The following is a 16,596-nucleotide window of genomic DNA, read 5'->3' on the forward strand; positions in this document are numbered from 1 at the left end:
CAGTCCTAACCTTGGAGGAATCAATTCCAAAGCCGGCTTAGCTAGAACAATGACCCAAGAAGTTGGATATGGATATTGCTGGATGAGTCGGAAAGGGGATCATGGGTCCACATCTGAGTCTGACCTTCTCCTCAAAGTGAAGAAGAGGTTAATCATGGTCAGATGCCTTGGCCTCTATGAATTGCTTCTTTGTATCCCTGGGTGTCAATATGCAGAGTGTCATTCCGGAAGACTGTATGTTGTGGTATTTGGAATACAACTGAGTTTTATGTGAACAATGATGTTCGGCCAGTGAAATAAAATGAAATTTCAAAAAGACTCTGACTGGGCATGTAGGAGTATTATTCAGAGTTAGCTGGAAGGGCTCACAGTGTTGAAAACTTCACCCTCTGGAAGGGCTCATCGGAAAGGCGGCAGGCACTCATTGTTTACATACAAATGTGAGGGACCTTGGTCTTTCTTGGGCCAGCTGAGTGCAGGCCCAGGGAAGCTGTGGACAGACTTCAGAGAAAAATGTTTCCATAGACTCCCAACACATCTAAGGGGTGTTGTAGGTTCAGTTATATACATAAAAAAATTTCTCTCTCCTACTGGAGACGGAGAAGTAGAATGTGGTTGTAAGTTTGGACTAGAGCACGGTTTTTCTGGATTCAGAATTTTGGATGGATTTATTGGACATTACTTTTTTTTTTATAATGGTGTCCAGTTTTCAAGTATCATGGCGAGAAGTTATGTGAACAGATATATCTCTTGGTTTTGCAATGAAATATCTGGGAAGATTGAGCCACAACCATGAAGAAGACCCAGATATTTGCAGCCTGGGGCCTGGGAAACTGGCCTCTGATGAAACCTGTGCTCCCAGTGGCACCATGACCAAAGGCCCCCTTACCATGGCTTTATTGGAGTAGCCACCCCCCTGGAATTCAAGAATCCCATAGGAGTCTGTTGGGTAGCTCTGGGTGTGTTTGGCGACAGACCATTTCTCAGGCTGAGTCTCCACCTGTTTGTTTTCCTCTTCATTTTTGCTAGGTGTTGCACTTGGCAGAGGGGGAATATGCTGGTTGGTTAGCTGGCCACAGCAACACCTGAAAACAAAGGTAAAGCGAAATCTGTCTATAGCAGTCTTTTTCTTTTGCCCTTCATTAGTGAAGATGAATTAACCTGAACAAGTGAGTTGGGCCCGAATAGGGACATACTAACACCTTATTCATCCAGCTTTTTTAGGGACAGAATGCTCCTTGTGATGGTCTCTTTCAGATAATCAATGCATTTCTGTGTATGTATCAATCTATTTTAAACACGTTGAATGGCTGCCCTTCCTTACTGAACATATTTTAACCCTTTTTGATGACCTGACTACATCAATACAGGTATCGAGTACTGAATAGTTTGTGACAAAGTAGAATCATGCCCTCTGAACATAGAATTGACCTTCCAGTATTTTTTAATATTGCTGAATTCCTCTGTTGCTTAGTAAAACATTTCTCTATCCAGTAACATTGAAAGAATATTTCAAAAACGACCAGTATGTCTTTTCTGCTTTGGACAGCTGCCCCTTTGGGCCATAACCTACCCCAGCTTCAGGGATCCTGTTCTACAGCATCTCTCCCTAAACTCAGCCTTCCTCTTGTGCCCTCGCCATGTCCTCTCTTTCTGGTCTTCTCCAAATATGTTCCTTGGTGTTGTGCCGGCTTCCTTTCCTAGCATGCCTAGGGTTTCATTTGCTACTCATTTTGGCTGTCATGTTTTTGAATGAGCTGGACCTACCCAAAATTTGGAAAGTTTGTTAGGCGGAACAGCAGTAGTGCTGTCTTGGTGCAGATGGAACCCAGGGTTAATGACCTGGGAAGACACAGAGGGCAGGTGTATTTCTGGACTCGTGAGGAGCCTGTGTGGGCAGTTATGCACACCAGTAAGTGGGATGGGGAAACTGGAGGTGGAAGAGCTGGGGATGGAGTAGCTTGGGGACTAGAGAGGATGTCTTTACTGGGCTATAAGTGTGAGTGTGTATATGTGTGTAAAGCACGTGTGCAGAGGCTCTTGCCAGAAAGCTTTCTGTGCTCTCATGGGGCCTGCCGTGGGGCTTTCTCTCTGCCTTTCTAACTACTTTATTGGTGGCATGGGTCGCCATTTCAGGTTTTCTTTCCTTTCCTCCATCCTTTTCCCTTCTTCCTATCTTCCTTCTGTCCTCCCCCTTCTTTCTTTCCCTTTAAGATTGTTTTATTGAGATATAATTCACATAACTCCCAATTGACCCATTTAAAGTATGTGATTCAATAGCTTTCAGTATTGACAGACATGTGCAATCATCACTGCAGTCCATTGAAGAATGTTTTCATCACCTCAAAAAGCTTGGCACACTTTAGCTAGCCTCCTTCTATCCCCCACTGTCTACACATGCACCCCTCCCCCAGCCATAAGAAACCACAAATCTACTTTCTTTCTCTAGATTTCCTTGTTCTAGACATTTCATATGAACAGAACCATATTAGTATGTGGTTTTCTGTGATTTTTTTTACTTATAATTTTTCAAGGTTCATCCATGTTGTAGCATCACTACTTCATTCTTTTATGTGGTTGAATAATATTCCAATTTTAAAATGGACTCTATGTTTAAATCATTTGAAGAGTCATCAAACTGTTTTCCAAAGTGACTGTCTCATTGTACATTCCCACCAGCAGTGTATGAGAGTTCTGATTTCTTCATATTGTCTCCGAAACTTATGATCTGATATTTTGATCCTAGCCATCCTACTCAGAATGTAGCGGTATCTTATCATGACTTTGATTTGTGTTTCCCTGATGAATAAAGATGTCAAGCATCTTTTCATGTACTTACTATTTGTATATCTTCTTTGGAGAAATGTCTATTCAGATTCTTTGCCCATTTAAAAACTTGGGTCTTTTTATCATGGAATTGTAATAGTTCTTTATGTGTTCTGGGTACATGCCCCTTATCAGATATTCAATTTGCAAATATTTTCTTCCATTCTGTGGGTTGTCTTTTCACTTTCATGATAGCATTCCTTGAAACATCAAAGTTTTTAATTTTGATAAACACTTTTTTTGTTGCCTTATTTTTTCTTTTCTTTTTTTTTTTTTTTTTTTTTTTTGGTGCCATATCTAAGAATCATTTGCCAAATTCCAGGTCACGAAGGTTTACCTGTATATTTTCTCCTAAGAGTTTTATAGTTTTAGCTCTTACATTTAGGTGTTTGGTTCATTTTGAGTTGATTTTTATAGACAGTATGAGGTAAGGTACAAATCTATTATTTTGTATGTGGGTATTCAGTTGTTCTAGCATTACTGGTTAAAGTGACTATCATTTTATCATCGAAAGGTCTTTTCACCCTTGCCAAAAATTCATTTGCCATAGTTGTATGGACTTACTTCTGAATTGTCAATTCTATTCCATTTGTCTATATGTCTATCTTATGCCAGTACCATAGTACTTACCCCCCAGCCCCCACCATGGTGTTTTGGCTATTCCAGGACCATTGAAATTCTGTGTGAATTTTAGAATCAGCTTATTAGTTTCTACAAAGAAGTCATCTGAGGTTATGATAGGGATTGAGTTGAATTTGTACGTCATTTTGAGAGTATTGCCTTTTTAACAGTGATAAATCTTCCAATCTATTAACATGGGAAGTTTTTCCAATTATTTAGTGCTTCATTAATTTGACAAGTTTTTAAAGTTTTCAGAGTATAAATTTTGTAAATCTTTGAAGTTCATTCCTATGTATTTTATTCTTTTTGGTGTAATTTTATATGGGATTGTTTTGCTGGTTGCATTTTCATATTGTTCATTGCAAGTGTACAGAAATACACTTAATTTTTATATATTGATCTTGTATGCTATAACCTTGTTAAACTCATTTATTGGTTGTAATAGTTTTTTTGGCTTTTCATTCCTTAGAATTTTTTAATGACAAGATGATGTCATTTGTAAATAGATTTACTTCTTTCTTTCCAATCTGTGTGCCATTTAGTTCCTTCTCTTACCTAATTGTCTTGGCTTGAACTTTCATTGCAATGTTGGGTAGAAGTAGTAAGAGAGGAGATCCTTGTTTTGTTCCTGATCTTAGGGAGAAAGCATTCAATCTTTCACCATTAAGTATGATGTTAACTGTGAGTTTTTCATAGATGTTCTTTATTAGGTTGAGTAAACTCCCTTTTATTCCTAATTTTCTGAGTGATTTTGCCATAAAGGGTGTTGGGTTTTATCGAATGCTTTTCTGTGCCTATTAAGAAGAGAATGTGATTTTTATTTATTTTACTGATATGATGTTTTACATCAATTGTTTTTCTGATATAAACTAACCTTACATTTCTGGGATGAATACCACTTGACCATGATATATAATTATTTTTATATGTTGCATATTTTGTTCAGGATTTTTGCACCCATATTAATAAAAGATATTGATCTATAATTTTCTGTTCTTATTTTTATTTTTTGAGTTGGAGTCTCACTCTGTCGCCCAGACTGGAGTGCAGTGGCCGCTCCTGGCCACCGCAGCCTCGACCTGCTGGGCTCCGGCAATCCTTCCGCCTCAGCCTTCCGAGTAGCTGGAATTACAGGCGCGCGCTACCACGCCCGGCTAATTTTTTGATTTTATGGTAGAGATGAAGTCTCGCCTGCCCAGGCGGGTCTTGAACCCGTGGGCTCAGGCAATCCACTCACCTCGGCCTCCCAAAGGCGCGGGATTACAGGCTGAGCCACCGAGCCCGGCTAATTTTCTGTTCTTATAATGTCTTTATCTGGTTTTGGTATCTATGAAGCATTAACCTCATAAGATGATTTGGGGAGTGTTCTGTCCTGTGCTATTTTTTGGAAGAGCTTGTGAAAATTTGGTATTAGATCTTTAAATGTATTTTAGAATTTAGCAGAGAGGTCATGTGTGCCTGGGCTTTTCTTGGTGAGTAGTTTTTTGATTACTAATCCTATCTGTTTCTTTACCTTCTAGAGGTCTATCCAGATTGTGTATTTCCTCTTGAGTCAATTTTAGCAGTTTGTGTCTTTCTAGAAATTGCCCATTTCATCTAAGTTAACTAACTTGTTGGTGTACAAATCTTAGTATTTCTTTATACTCATTTCTATTTCTGTAAGATTCATAGTGATGTCCCCTCTTTCATTTCTGATTCTAGTTATCTGAACATTCTGTTTTTCTTCATAAATCTAGCTAAAGATTTGTTAGTTTTGTTGATCTTTCCAAAAACAGTTTTTGATTCCATTGAATTTCTCTACTGTTTTTTATTCTATTTTCCATTAATTTTCATTTTGTTATTTTCTTTCTTCTACTTGCTTTAGGTTTGGTTTGTGCTTGTTTTTCCAGTATCTTATGATGGAAAGTTGGTTATTCATTTAAGATTCTTCTTTCTTAACATACACATTTATAAATTTCCCTCTTAGCACTGTTTTAGCTGCATCCCTTAAGTTTTGGTGTATTGTGCCTTCATTTTCATTTATCTTAAAGTATTTTCTGATTTCCTTTTGATTTTTTCTTTAATCCATTGGTTATTTAGGAGTATGTTTTGAAACTCACATACTTGTGAGTTTCAAAACTTTTTCCTGCTATTGATTTCTTAGTTTTAATTCAAATTAATTGTGATTGAAAAAACACATTTTATATCATTTCTGTTCTTTTAGGTTTATTGAGACTTGTTTTATAGCCTAACTTGTGGCCTGTCCTGGAGTGTGCTCTACATGTACTTGAGAAGAATGTACATTCTATTGTTGTTGGGTGGTGTGCTCTATAGATGTCTGTTAGGTCTAGTTGGTTTATAGTGTTGTTAAAGTTTTCTATTCCCTTGTTGATCTTCTGTTTAGGTGTTCTATCCATTATTGAAAGTGGGGTATTAAAGTCTCCAACTATTATTGTTGAATTGTCTATCCCTTTATTTATATCAGTCTGCTTCATGCATTTTGGTGCTCTGCTATTAGGTGCATATATATTTATATTTGTCATAACTTCCTGATGGATTGACCTTTTCATCATTACAAAATGTCCCTCTATATCTCTAGCAACACTTTTTGTTTTAAAGTCTATTTTATCTGAAATCAGTAGAGCCACTCCAACTTTTTTGTGGTTGCTGTTTGCATGAGTGGTTGCTGCTTGCATGAGGGAAAAAGGATTCTGTACCTCTCAACTGCCCTCACCCAGGACTTAGCCCCAGCATCAGGTAGCGGGGATAGGATGAAAATGGATGAAGACCTGTTCCTCCTTGGAAGAAAACTATCTGACTAAGAGCTGGGGGAAGAAGGAACTGTGCGATCTTAGCTGCAGTAGTCTGGAGTGACATCTCCGTATTACTGAGCTGGGAGGGAAGAGTAAAGAAACTCTTGGTTTAAATATCACAGACTCTAGTTTTTCTTTCTGAATTTTTGTTGACTTTCTCAAATAGGTATTTCTTTACTTGCTGTTTGGCTTTTAAACTTTTCCCAGGGACTTTACATAGTGTTTTCTCTTCTTTTCTTTCCTTTTTTTTGATCCTTGTTTTTTTTTTAGTCCACGCTGAAGAATGCATGGAGCTCACAGACGGGACCTATGTGTGAGCCCTGAGGCACCTTCTGCTCCATCTGTTGCCTGGCCATCTGGCCTCATGAAGGACTGCAGTGTTTGCAGGTTCTAAAAAGTGCTGGCATATTAGTTATCAGAATGATCTGGGTGCCACCGAAATAAAAAGGTGCATTTAGGTGTCCAAAAGAAAGATTTTTGTGACCACTGGCATTGTCCTATAATGGCATTTCTTGTCTTGGGGAGTAATCAACAGGGTTTAAGCAGGGAGAGAAACCTGAGGGGTGGTGTGTTAAAGGGACAATTTGGGAACATGGGAAGAATGTAATTGCATGTGTCAAACAAATTTGAACCAAATGATCTCTAAGAGTCTGTATATTTCTGTGTCCATGATCCTAGCTGCAGATTTCATATTGGACAAATGTATGGATAAATTGTTCCTCCCCACCCCTCATACTCAACCTCATAACTTTCACCCTCAGAGATAAGAAGTTTTAGGTAAATTCATCTCTGAATGCTTGCATGACTTTAGAAAGTCTCCATACAGCTTATAACAGAGGAATTTTGGTGTAGGTGAATGAAATTGTTTGATATTTTATGTACAAGTTGAACCCTTTAATAAAGTTCTATCTAGCTCATTTAACTCAGATCTTTCCAATGATGGAAACTCCTTTTCATCTAAATGCAGTATGAAACTCTGTTGGAGAGGCCCAGAAAACATCCTGGAAACCTGTCGAAAGATCTCAGCCCCTTGAGCTTCCTAAAATGAAGAGGAATGATCTGGGCCCATCTAGTTATGAGAGCCCACATTAGGGGGAGTGGTGTACAAAAACTCTTTTCTGAGGTGATTTGCATGTTAAAAGAGGAACTTATTGACCCAAGTGATTCCTTGGTTAATGGCCTCCCTGGAAATAGATTCTGTCCACCCTTCTTAGCTCCTCTCCCACTTCCCACAAACTCTACAGCAGTAGCTCACTAGTGGTGGAGTAACACTGGTTTGGAAAATGTCTTTAATTATGGCTGTCATTTACCTGTTAGGGTCTTTTGTGCTGGGAATTACAAAGATACATTCCCGCTTGCAAAAGGTCTTCTCTATCCAAGATTTCTGACCCTAGAAGAGAGAGAAGTAGAAATCAGACCAATATAACCCCAAACTATCACCAGGGTTCATTCTTATACTTTTATAAAATAATATGCCATTGATAGGATATCTTTCCATAACATCTGAATAGTCACCCACAATAATGGTGGATGCAAGACTTTAGGGATCTTAGCTCTGCTGCCTTTTAAGAGAAATGACTTGCAAGTATGTATTTGTGATTCGCTTTTTTTTTTTTTTTTTTAAGTTGGAGTCTTATTCTGTCACCCAGACTGGAGTGCAGTGGCCGCTCCTGGCCACCGCAACCTCGACCTGCTGGGCTCCAGCGATCCTTCCGCCTCCGCCTTCCGAGTAGCCAGAATTACAGGCATACGCTACCACGCCCGGCTGATTTTTTGCTTTATTGTAGAGATGAGGTCTCGCTGCCCAGGCGGGTCTCGAACCCGTGGACTCAGGCAAGCCACTCACCTCAGCCTCCCAAAGGCGCGGGATTACAGGCTGAGCCACCAAACCCGGCTGTGATTCCCATTTTGAACCCTAATTCCTCTGTATCCATCTGTTGAAGATGTTTTGGTGCAAGGTGCTGTACTGGGTGTTGTGGGGACTTTGGAAGAGATAAACTACAGGATGAGTGTCCTTCACCATCTGGAAAATCAGATGGGGGTGCAGACAGCAAGTGAAGAAGGGGACAGGCTGTTTGGGGAGGATCCTGGAGTGAGGGCAGTGGGGAGGAAAGTCCCTGGGAGCCCTGCCTGTACTGGGTGTGCTACGGACCCTGCTGGCTCTGTCCCCCATGGCCCTTTTGTCTGCGGTCACCAGGGGCATCTCACACAGAAGAGGAACCCAAGGCTGCGCACAAGGAAATGATCCACCCACCTGCAGCAGAAGGGCCCCATTGGTCTTGCCCCCAGGATTCGGGGAGTCTGGAATCAGTTGGTGGAGAAAGCGGGTAGTGCCCTTTCCTGGGTGGAGGTTATGCGGTGGGTACAGGCAGGTGACAAGGCAGGTGCTTGGAGGTCCCTCTGCAGAGCTCGTGGGAGGCTGGTGTAGGGCCAGCATTTCTTCTCTGTAGCTCTATGAGACCTGGCTCAGTGTGTGTTTGTATATGTGTGATATGTGTGTTTTTGTGCCATACTTGTGTGTGTGTATGACAGACATATGGTGTGTGAGTGTAGAGTGTGTAGTGTGATGTGTGAGTGTGTGATGAGTGTGTATGTGAGCCGATATGTATGTGTGTGGTGTGTGTTTGTGTGTGTGGTGCATGTGGTATGTCTGGGGATATGATACATGTGGTGTGTGTGTTTGTGTGTGTGTCTGCTGTATATGTGGTATGTATGCAGTATATATGTGGTGTGCATATGGCGTGTGTAGAGCGTGTGTGGTCTGTGGTATGCATGTCCGTGTGTGTCTCTGGGAGAAGTTGTGGGGTGGGCTGCAGGAAAAGGGAAGTGGAGCAACTTTGCGAAGCTCACACAAGCCTGAGTCAGATCTTAGAGGAAGCCTGGAGGGCTGAGCCTCATGTCCTTGGCCACTTTCCCACAGTTGTCATGGGACTGTCGCTGTGTGATCTGCAACCGGGGCATGGGACAAGTATTGAGTGGGACAAGGCTCGGTGCTGCCCTTCTAACCATTTTCATCCACCCCAGCCACAGTGCTGATCTGGGATTCCCTTGTCTCTGTGGAGGTTCCCTTCTTGGAAGGCTGCAGTGACAGCCCAGTGTCACAGGGGCCCTCCTCAGCGAGGTCGTGTCAAGGACTGAGCCACATTTGTGGCTCCACGAGATTCCTGGACCTCATCCCAGCTGTATAGAGATGGAATGAAATGGAGCCCTCCTGGGGAGATCCCAGGGTCAGCTGGTTACTTGGCTCTTTTTGAATAAAGGGAATGATTATCATTCAAAACCTTCCCCAGGGACCTTCAAAAAGCAACACTGCACATTTTTCTATCCAAATAATTTAATGACTGCTTGAAATCTACATCACTGGCCTCAGAGGTTGGTGCTTTTGTGCAGCTAAAGGAAAGCAGGTGGCATGAACCCAGAGGAGGAAACCCAGAATGGAGGCCTCGGTCCCTGCCCAGCCCCTCCCGTGGAATGTTATGACAGTGTAAGACAGAAGGTGGGATGTTGCTGCCTGAAAGCAAGGTGTGCTTCCCTCTTTTGCATTTTGTGCCTCGCTTCAGAGAAACTGGGAGAGCAAACCCTTGTTTTTTTTTTAAACACAGGAGTGACAATATTTGGACTACATGGCAACTAAAGACAATAAGAACGCTGAGCAAATATTCAACTCCCATGAGTCGGTTACTTTTTCAGAGACATCAGATAGCAATTCTGGAACTGTCTTCTGTGTATTCCAGGACTGAACACAGACATCATTATGCTGTGGATAGCTGGAGCTGGGTTTCTCACTGCTGGAGAGGGGAACTGCAAATATGGAACATAGGGAAGGTTGAATGAACCCTGTAGCATTGCACTAAAATTGAAGTTATCAGTGTGAAATCATGGTTTGTAATATGTAGAAACAGGTATAAAAACAGATATAGATATGTGTGTGGCCCTTTCTCTCTTTCTACACACACATACACACACACATGTGCGTGCGCACACGTATAAGTTGTAACGTATAAGTTATCTATTGACTCACATAACAAATTTCCCCTAAACTTAGTAACTTAAACATTTATCATCTCACAACAAAAATTTATCAGCTCACAGTTACTATGGACCTGGAATTGGATTGGCTTAGCTGCGTGCTTTTGACTCTGGGTATCTCACAAGGATGTGATCATGATGTGGGTGGTGGCTATGGTCTCATGAGAAGGAAGGAGACCAAGAAGGATCCATTTCTGAGCTCTCTCAGGTGGCTGTTGGCTCCAGGCCTCCCTCAGTTCCTTGCCACACAATCCTCTCCATAGGGCAGCCCATGACATGGCAGTTGCCCTCTACCAGAGCAAGCAAGCCCAAAGGGCACAAAAGGCAGAAGCCACGGTCTCCTTATCACCAAATCTCTTTGGTTACACCCCACCATCTTGCCATCTTTTGTCATTGGCAGTGAGTCACTCAGTCCATCTCACACTCAAGGGGAAGGGATTCTGCAAAGCATGAATATCAGGCACCAGGGACCAAGGGGGCCATATGCCCACTCCACCTGCACATGTACATCATACATTCATATCTTTCCTAGTTCTAGCTACTGAAAAGACTGAGCAAGAATAACATCCCAATAGCAATGAGCATATTTAGTGCTTAAATATTGGCTTCTAAATACCATTCTCCACTAGAAGGAACCCGGGCTGGGGCAGGGAAATATAAGAAGAGCCCGGAACATCTTGTCGTGCCAGAAAGTGAGAAAGTACTTTGGGAACATGTCAAAAGAATGCAGAAAACCCCTTGACAGGGCTCCCAATGACTTTATCTGGGATTATTTGAGTGTGAAAATAAATGATCATAAAAAAGAATTATAATCCTTCAACTTAAATTAGGATCTATGAGTCCGCACCGATGTAATTATATACATAAATAAACAGGGAAGAGGAAAAACTCTTTCCCCCAGTGGCAAGTAGCCAAATAAATGTAGAAGGAAAGATGGAATCAGAAAATAACTATCTGGCAGCCATCACGAATCTCTGATGAATGCTAAAAGTGGTGGGTAAAAGTTTGAAGAGTAACAGTATGTTTACATCATCTCAAAATATCGCCCATAGAAGTTTATTAATTACAAAGGGGAAATCAGTAACTTGACAGTGAAGAAATCGGGTGAACAGCACCTGAAACCTGCATCACCAGTATGGGAACAAATACTCAGGATGAGGCTCCCGATGAGCCAGGAGTGAGAAGAACAACGGAGCCAAAAACGCATCACCCGCATCTAATCTGGAGGAAGCACCGACAACCTGAACCGAGGGTCCTCCCGCAAAATAACGTCAGGGCCGTGAAAGGCAAGGAGAGACCACGGCAAGGCTGGCCAGAGACCAGGCCGCGCCCCGCCCCGCCCCAGGCCCCGCCCCGCGTGCTTTCCAGGCCCCGCCCTCTCATCCTTTCCCACGGCCCGTCCCGCAGGCGCCTCCGGTCCCGGGACAAGAAACCCGCCGCGGGGCGCCGCCCCGGAAAGCCTGCCGACTCAGCCCGGCGACCCTAAGACCAAAGTTCAGTCCCGGAGCTCCTGGGCTCAGGCCTCACGTTGTCCCAAGGGGGGACGTCACCTCCCTGCAGGATTCGGCGCCACCAAGCGAAGAGGCCCCGAGGGCCGCGCCGGGCCGCTCGCTTTCACGACCGAGAGCACCCGCCCCGGCCCGCCGCGAAATGCCCCCATCACGGCAGCACTTCCGGCCTCCTCGGGGCGGCCGCGGGCGCCTGTGGCTCGCCCCGGGGCGTCGGCCTTGCGTTTCCGTTTGCTGCCCCAGGCTCCGGGAAGCAGGGCCCTGGAGCGTCGAGCGCCCGCCCTGGCGGGGCCTGGGCACGTGCCGCTGTCGTCCACAGCAGGCAGGCGCGGCCTGCTTCCTTCTGCCTCACCAGAGACCCCCGTTTTCCTCCTAAAAGTGCTGGCGTGTGCCTAATGTACTTTCCCTGGGGAGAAAGGAAGGGCTTTGCTTTAGTACGAACCACTCGTTTTTTTAAAGTTTATGTACGTGAATAGCATTAGTTCTACATTGCAAGTTACTGCTGAGTCCCAGAAATGTTCTAGAACCGGCTGGGGATCAACAAGAGGACTAGGAGCCATTCTTTGCCTGCAGTCCTTATTTTTGGGAAGCAAAACATACCGATCATGCCCTTCTTTTGTCCCGGTCTCTGCTCAAATGTCACCTCTTCCGGGAGGCTCTCCTGACTCTCCCTCCTACCCCAGCCGCTGGGACCCTGTCCTACTCTCCGTACTCCGTTTCCTGCTGAGCTCCTCCCTCTCCTCTGCTCCTCCTCCTCAGAAAGCCACAGAGGCAGCAGCCTCTCCAGCCCTCTGCTCTATGCCCAGTGCTTCCAGGAGGCCCGGCAGAGTCATGTTCAATATCTCTTAATGACTCAAGGAATGGCTAAATGGGCCGGTGCAGCAGTGCTGCTGCTCAGCCTTTGCTAACACCGCCTACTGCTGTCCGTCCCTGGAGCCTGCATGGCCCAGCAGGGCACACAAGCCGCAGGAGGGAGCGAAGCCAGGTTGCCCGAGGAGGGTCACTGCTCACGGGGGTGAGGAGCTTGGCCTCTTGAATGCTGCTCAGATGCAGTGGTGCAGGTGAAAGGTTATGGGTGGAGGCCTCTGGGTCAAGCATTCATCCTTCCCCACTTTCCATGCTCCTGCCAAGGCTACACAAAGGACCACGGAATCCTCCAGCTGATACTGCCTGATTCCTTACACATTAGTCATGCAAATTCCAGAACAGCAATGACCCCACCGCAGATGAGACCCTGCAGGTGTCACCCACCTGGCCTTGTAAAAGGAAAGGCGGGCAGGGCCTCCTGTGTTCCATTCACAGGCCCCTTAGAATCCCCCAGTTAGGTTAGACGTTGCCCACTCGTGGGAAATACTTGCATCCATCAGAAATGGCCATTTGGAAGGCCTAGTGCCAATGATAGGAACCTGGCACTGGGGATGAAAATCCAACCCACACGAACGCTTGTCCCAGCTGGGAAGCCTGCCCACCATGAATGGAGGGGCAGTGGGGGTCCTGCCGGAGTCAGAACACTGGCCCTGTCACTATGCCTTCCAAGCCCTCTGAGCCATGATTTTCTCATCTCTGGCACAGAAATGGTTTGAGTAGGTTTGAGCCTCAGCTAGGATAACATTTGTACAGTGTCTGGAAAGCACTAGATTTCAATGGAATCCTGGTCATCGTCAAATGACTGTTCTGCTGAGGACCCGGAGGTTTCTCCATCTGTGCTGAAGGCATACTGGGCCACGGGAGGTTGTGGGAAGAGAGCCCGAGAAAAGTGGTCTCTAGAACCGGGGGAATGGGCTGCCCTTTCTGTGTTTATTTTATTTTATTTTATTTTTGAGTTGGAGTCTCACTCTGCCACCCAGACTGGAGTGCGGTGGCTGCTCCCGGCCACCGCAGCCTCGACCTGCTGGGCTCCAGCGATCCTTCCGCCTCAGCCTTCCACGTAGCTGGAACTAAGGCACACGCTACCATGACTGGCTAATTTTTGATTTATTGTAGAGATGAGGTCTCGCCAACTTGCCCAGGTGGGTCTCGAACCCGCGGGCTCAGGCAATCCACTCACCTCGGCCTCCCAAGGTGCAGGATTACAGGCTGAACCACCGAGCCCGGCCTGTGTTTATTTTTTTAAAGAAAAAAGTATCTACCACAAATATGGACAGAAAGCCTTTGTACCATCTGGTGGTGGTCACCCAGATGCGCACTGTCTATTATTCTCTGGATTTTGATGTAGATTTAGAGTGAGGTGGCTGAGGAAGGGTAGGCAGCACATTTCAGCCCCTAGGAGGGGTTTTCTCTTGAAGGGGAGCTGGGGGATGGTGGGAGCTGGAGGGGCATGAGGGCTAATGGGAGGAGCTCGAACAGTCTTACCTTGTAGAAGGTGTTTACACACAGACGGGGTGGCTCAATAAGGAGGGGTGCAGGAGGGAGCAGGGAATACAGGGGGACACCCCTGAGAAGGCTGGGGCCGGGATGAGGGCAGGGTGTTGGAGGTGGGGTGATGAAAAGACGGCTGTGGCTTTGGTTTGGGAACACATGGCCTGGGAAGTGGCTTCTGAACCTAAGAGCTGGTTTACTGCTAGGCGAGTCTCTGTTTACTCATGCCCTGTCTCTTGGGCCAAAATGAACAGCAAACCCCACAATGAAACGACGGATGTGTGGCCCAGTTCAGCCAGAAAAGACTGCTTGTTTTGTGGGTATATTTAGAGCAGACAGCTCAAACCTCATCCCACAGCTGCATGTGGCCACATATGGGCTTAGTTTAACCCTTGTATAAAAAGCACAGTTAGCTGCTATTATTAACCAAGAGGGAGATTTCGACTCCTGGCTTCTCCTGCAGGATGTGGGAATGCTGGCTGGCGTCCCTGCATGCTGCAGGTGGCTGTGGGGCCCCACATCTGCACTGACAGCTCCCCGGGACCTGCCTTTGCCTGGCTCCTGGGGACACCTGGAGGCCCACCTGGGGTAGCACCTGTGCGCCTGGGAACTGTCCATCCCAGAGAACCAAAGGAGCCCCCTAGCCAGAGCACTGGCACAAGCTACCCATTTTTCTGTGCACAAAGGATGAAAACCAACAATCATTCCCTCCTGCTCCACCCTCCCACCCACTCACACCTGGGTCCAGCAGGCCGTCACTGGACCCAGGGGGGTTTAGCTGACAGTTCCTGCTCTGGTCCCTCAGGGACACACTCAGGTCAGATGCAGCCTTGCTGCCTGTGCTGCAGAGAGCACAGGCTGAGGGCCAACTTGGCCCCTCACTTGGCCAGGCCTCATCTGTAAAATGGAGATGACAACACCCCTCCCGTCTGTACCACAGGCTGTATGAAAGCCAGGTGACAGAATGCTTAGAAGAGCTTTGAAGCCTGGTCCCAGTGCTACAAAGTCCCCAAGAAAGCGACAGGGCTGGCTTGTAGGAAATGCTGGAGGTCATCACAACCAATTCCTCCCCAGGTCAGGGTTCCTGCTCCACCCACCCTTATCACAGGGGCCCACACCTGGAGACCCACAGAAACAGTCCTCTAGACTGGAGTCCAGGAAATAGAGCTGGATCTTTAAAGAAGTGATATTTTTCTCTTTACTTTCTTTTTTAAAAAATCTAGATATAATCCACATACCCTAAAAATACCTTTAAAGCATGCAGTTCAGTGGGTTTTTGTATATTTTCAAGATTGTGTATCCATCACCACATCACCACAATCTTTTTAGGGGAGATCATTTTCATCTCCCCTAAAAAGAGCCCCATAGCAGTCACTCCCCGTTCTTCCCCTCCCCTACCCATCCCCTGCCAACCATTCAGTTACAGTCTGTCTCTCTGGATTTGCCTGTTCTGGATGTGAGTGAATGTGAGCCAGGCTATGCAGTGCTGTTTAGACATAAATAGATAAGTTTCTCACAGGCAAGTGTAAATTAAAACAGAGTAAACGTCCAGATACCTTTCTTATCAGTACACGACCTTCACCCAATCAGCCAGGCACATCAGACGTGACCACCTTGAGGGCTGGAATGTGGATCTACCAGTACAGTAAATTACAGAAACTATAGGGCGTGACCGAAGACACACACCTGACATCAAATAGAATCATACAATATGCGGCCTTTGGTGTCTGGTTTCTTTCACTCAGCACCATGTTTTTGAGGCTCATCCACGTCGCAGCATGTCTCAGTACTTTATTCCTTTCTACGCCTCAGTGATATCCCATGACATAGATTAATCAGTCAATGGACATTTGGGTGGTTTCTACTTTTTGACTGCTGTGAACAGTGCTATTATGGCGTCATTTTTTTTCTTTTTAAAGGGAAAACTGAGCAAGGCTAGGACAAAGTAAAAGAAATTTATTAACTTGTTAATTTTGTGGCTGTCGTAGGGTATGCAGACTTTTTCTTTAATTTCTTCATGCTCTTATCCATGTTGTGGTTTTAATTTTCTAAAACAAAACAAAACAATAAACATAGCTTATTTTAAAAGAGAGGACAAGGAGACTGTACCCAGGGTCACCCAGCTGCTACCAGGAGGCCTCTGGGTCCAGGGTCTCCCCTGCTATGGGCAGCTCTTAGGGTTCAGTTTCATAGTCACATGTTTGTTATTTCTGCAGGATCACTGATGTTCTCATTTTCCAGTAACACCACTGGTTGCCATTCAATCATCTTGGATTTGTGCATATTTAAGCTGCAATTGCAAGTAAAGGAATCATAGGCTATGTTTCTAATGCCAACTAGTAATCGTAATTAAAAGCAACTAAAAGCCGGTGGCTCAGCCTATAATCCCGTGCCTTTGGGAGGCTGAGATGAGTGGATTGCCTGAGCCCGTGGGTTTGAGACCCGCCTGGGCAACTTGGGGA

At 45.1% G+C, this 16,596-nt stretch overlaps 1 protein-coding gene and 1 pseudogene across 2 annotated transcripts in view; both read right to left on the minus strand.

Annotated features, from left to right (window-relative positions):
• TRPM1 (transient receptor potential cation channel subfamily M member 1) overlaps positions 1 to 7,623 on the minus strand; it is an 80,954-nt gene extending 73,331 nt beyond the window's left edge. The window contains exons 1-2 of the mRNA XM_021712632.1: positions 7,550 to 7,623; positions 890 to 1,085 (exon numbers count right to left, since the gene is read on the minus strand). Coding sequence (XP_021568307.1) covers positions 890 to 892 — 3 coding nt within the window. The 5' untranslated portion in view covers positions 893 to 1,085; positions 7,550 to 7,623. The remainder of the gene's footprint in view (positions 1 to 889; positions 1,086 to 7,549) is intronic.
• The window catches only part of LOC110595690, a 26,721-nt pseudogene continuing 10,815 nt past the window's right edge, over positions 691 to 16,596 (minus strand). The window contains exons 2-3 of the transcript XR_002481989.1: positions 7,550 to 7,629; positions 691 to 1,085 (exon numbers count right to left, since the gene is read on the minus strand). The product of XR_002481989.1 is annotated as an uncharacterized LOC110595690 (transcript). The remainder of the gene's footprint in view (positions 1,086 to 7,549; positions 7,630 to 16,596) is intronic.

This window comes from Carlito syrichta, unplaced genomic scaffold (assembly GCF_000164805.1).
Source record: "Carlito syrichta isolate Samal-C Ts95f unplaced genomic scaffold, Tarsius_syrichta-2.0.1 Scaffold303527, whole genome shotgun sequence".
Taxonomy (NCBI): Eukaryota; Metazoa; Chordata; class Mammalia; order Primates; family Tarsiidae; genus Carlito; species Carlito syrichta.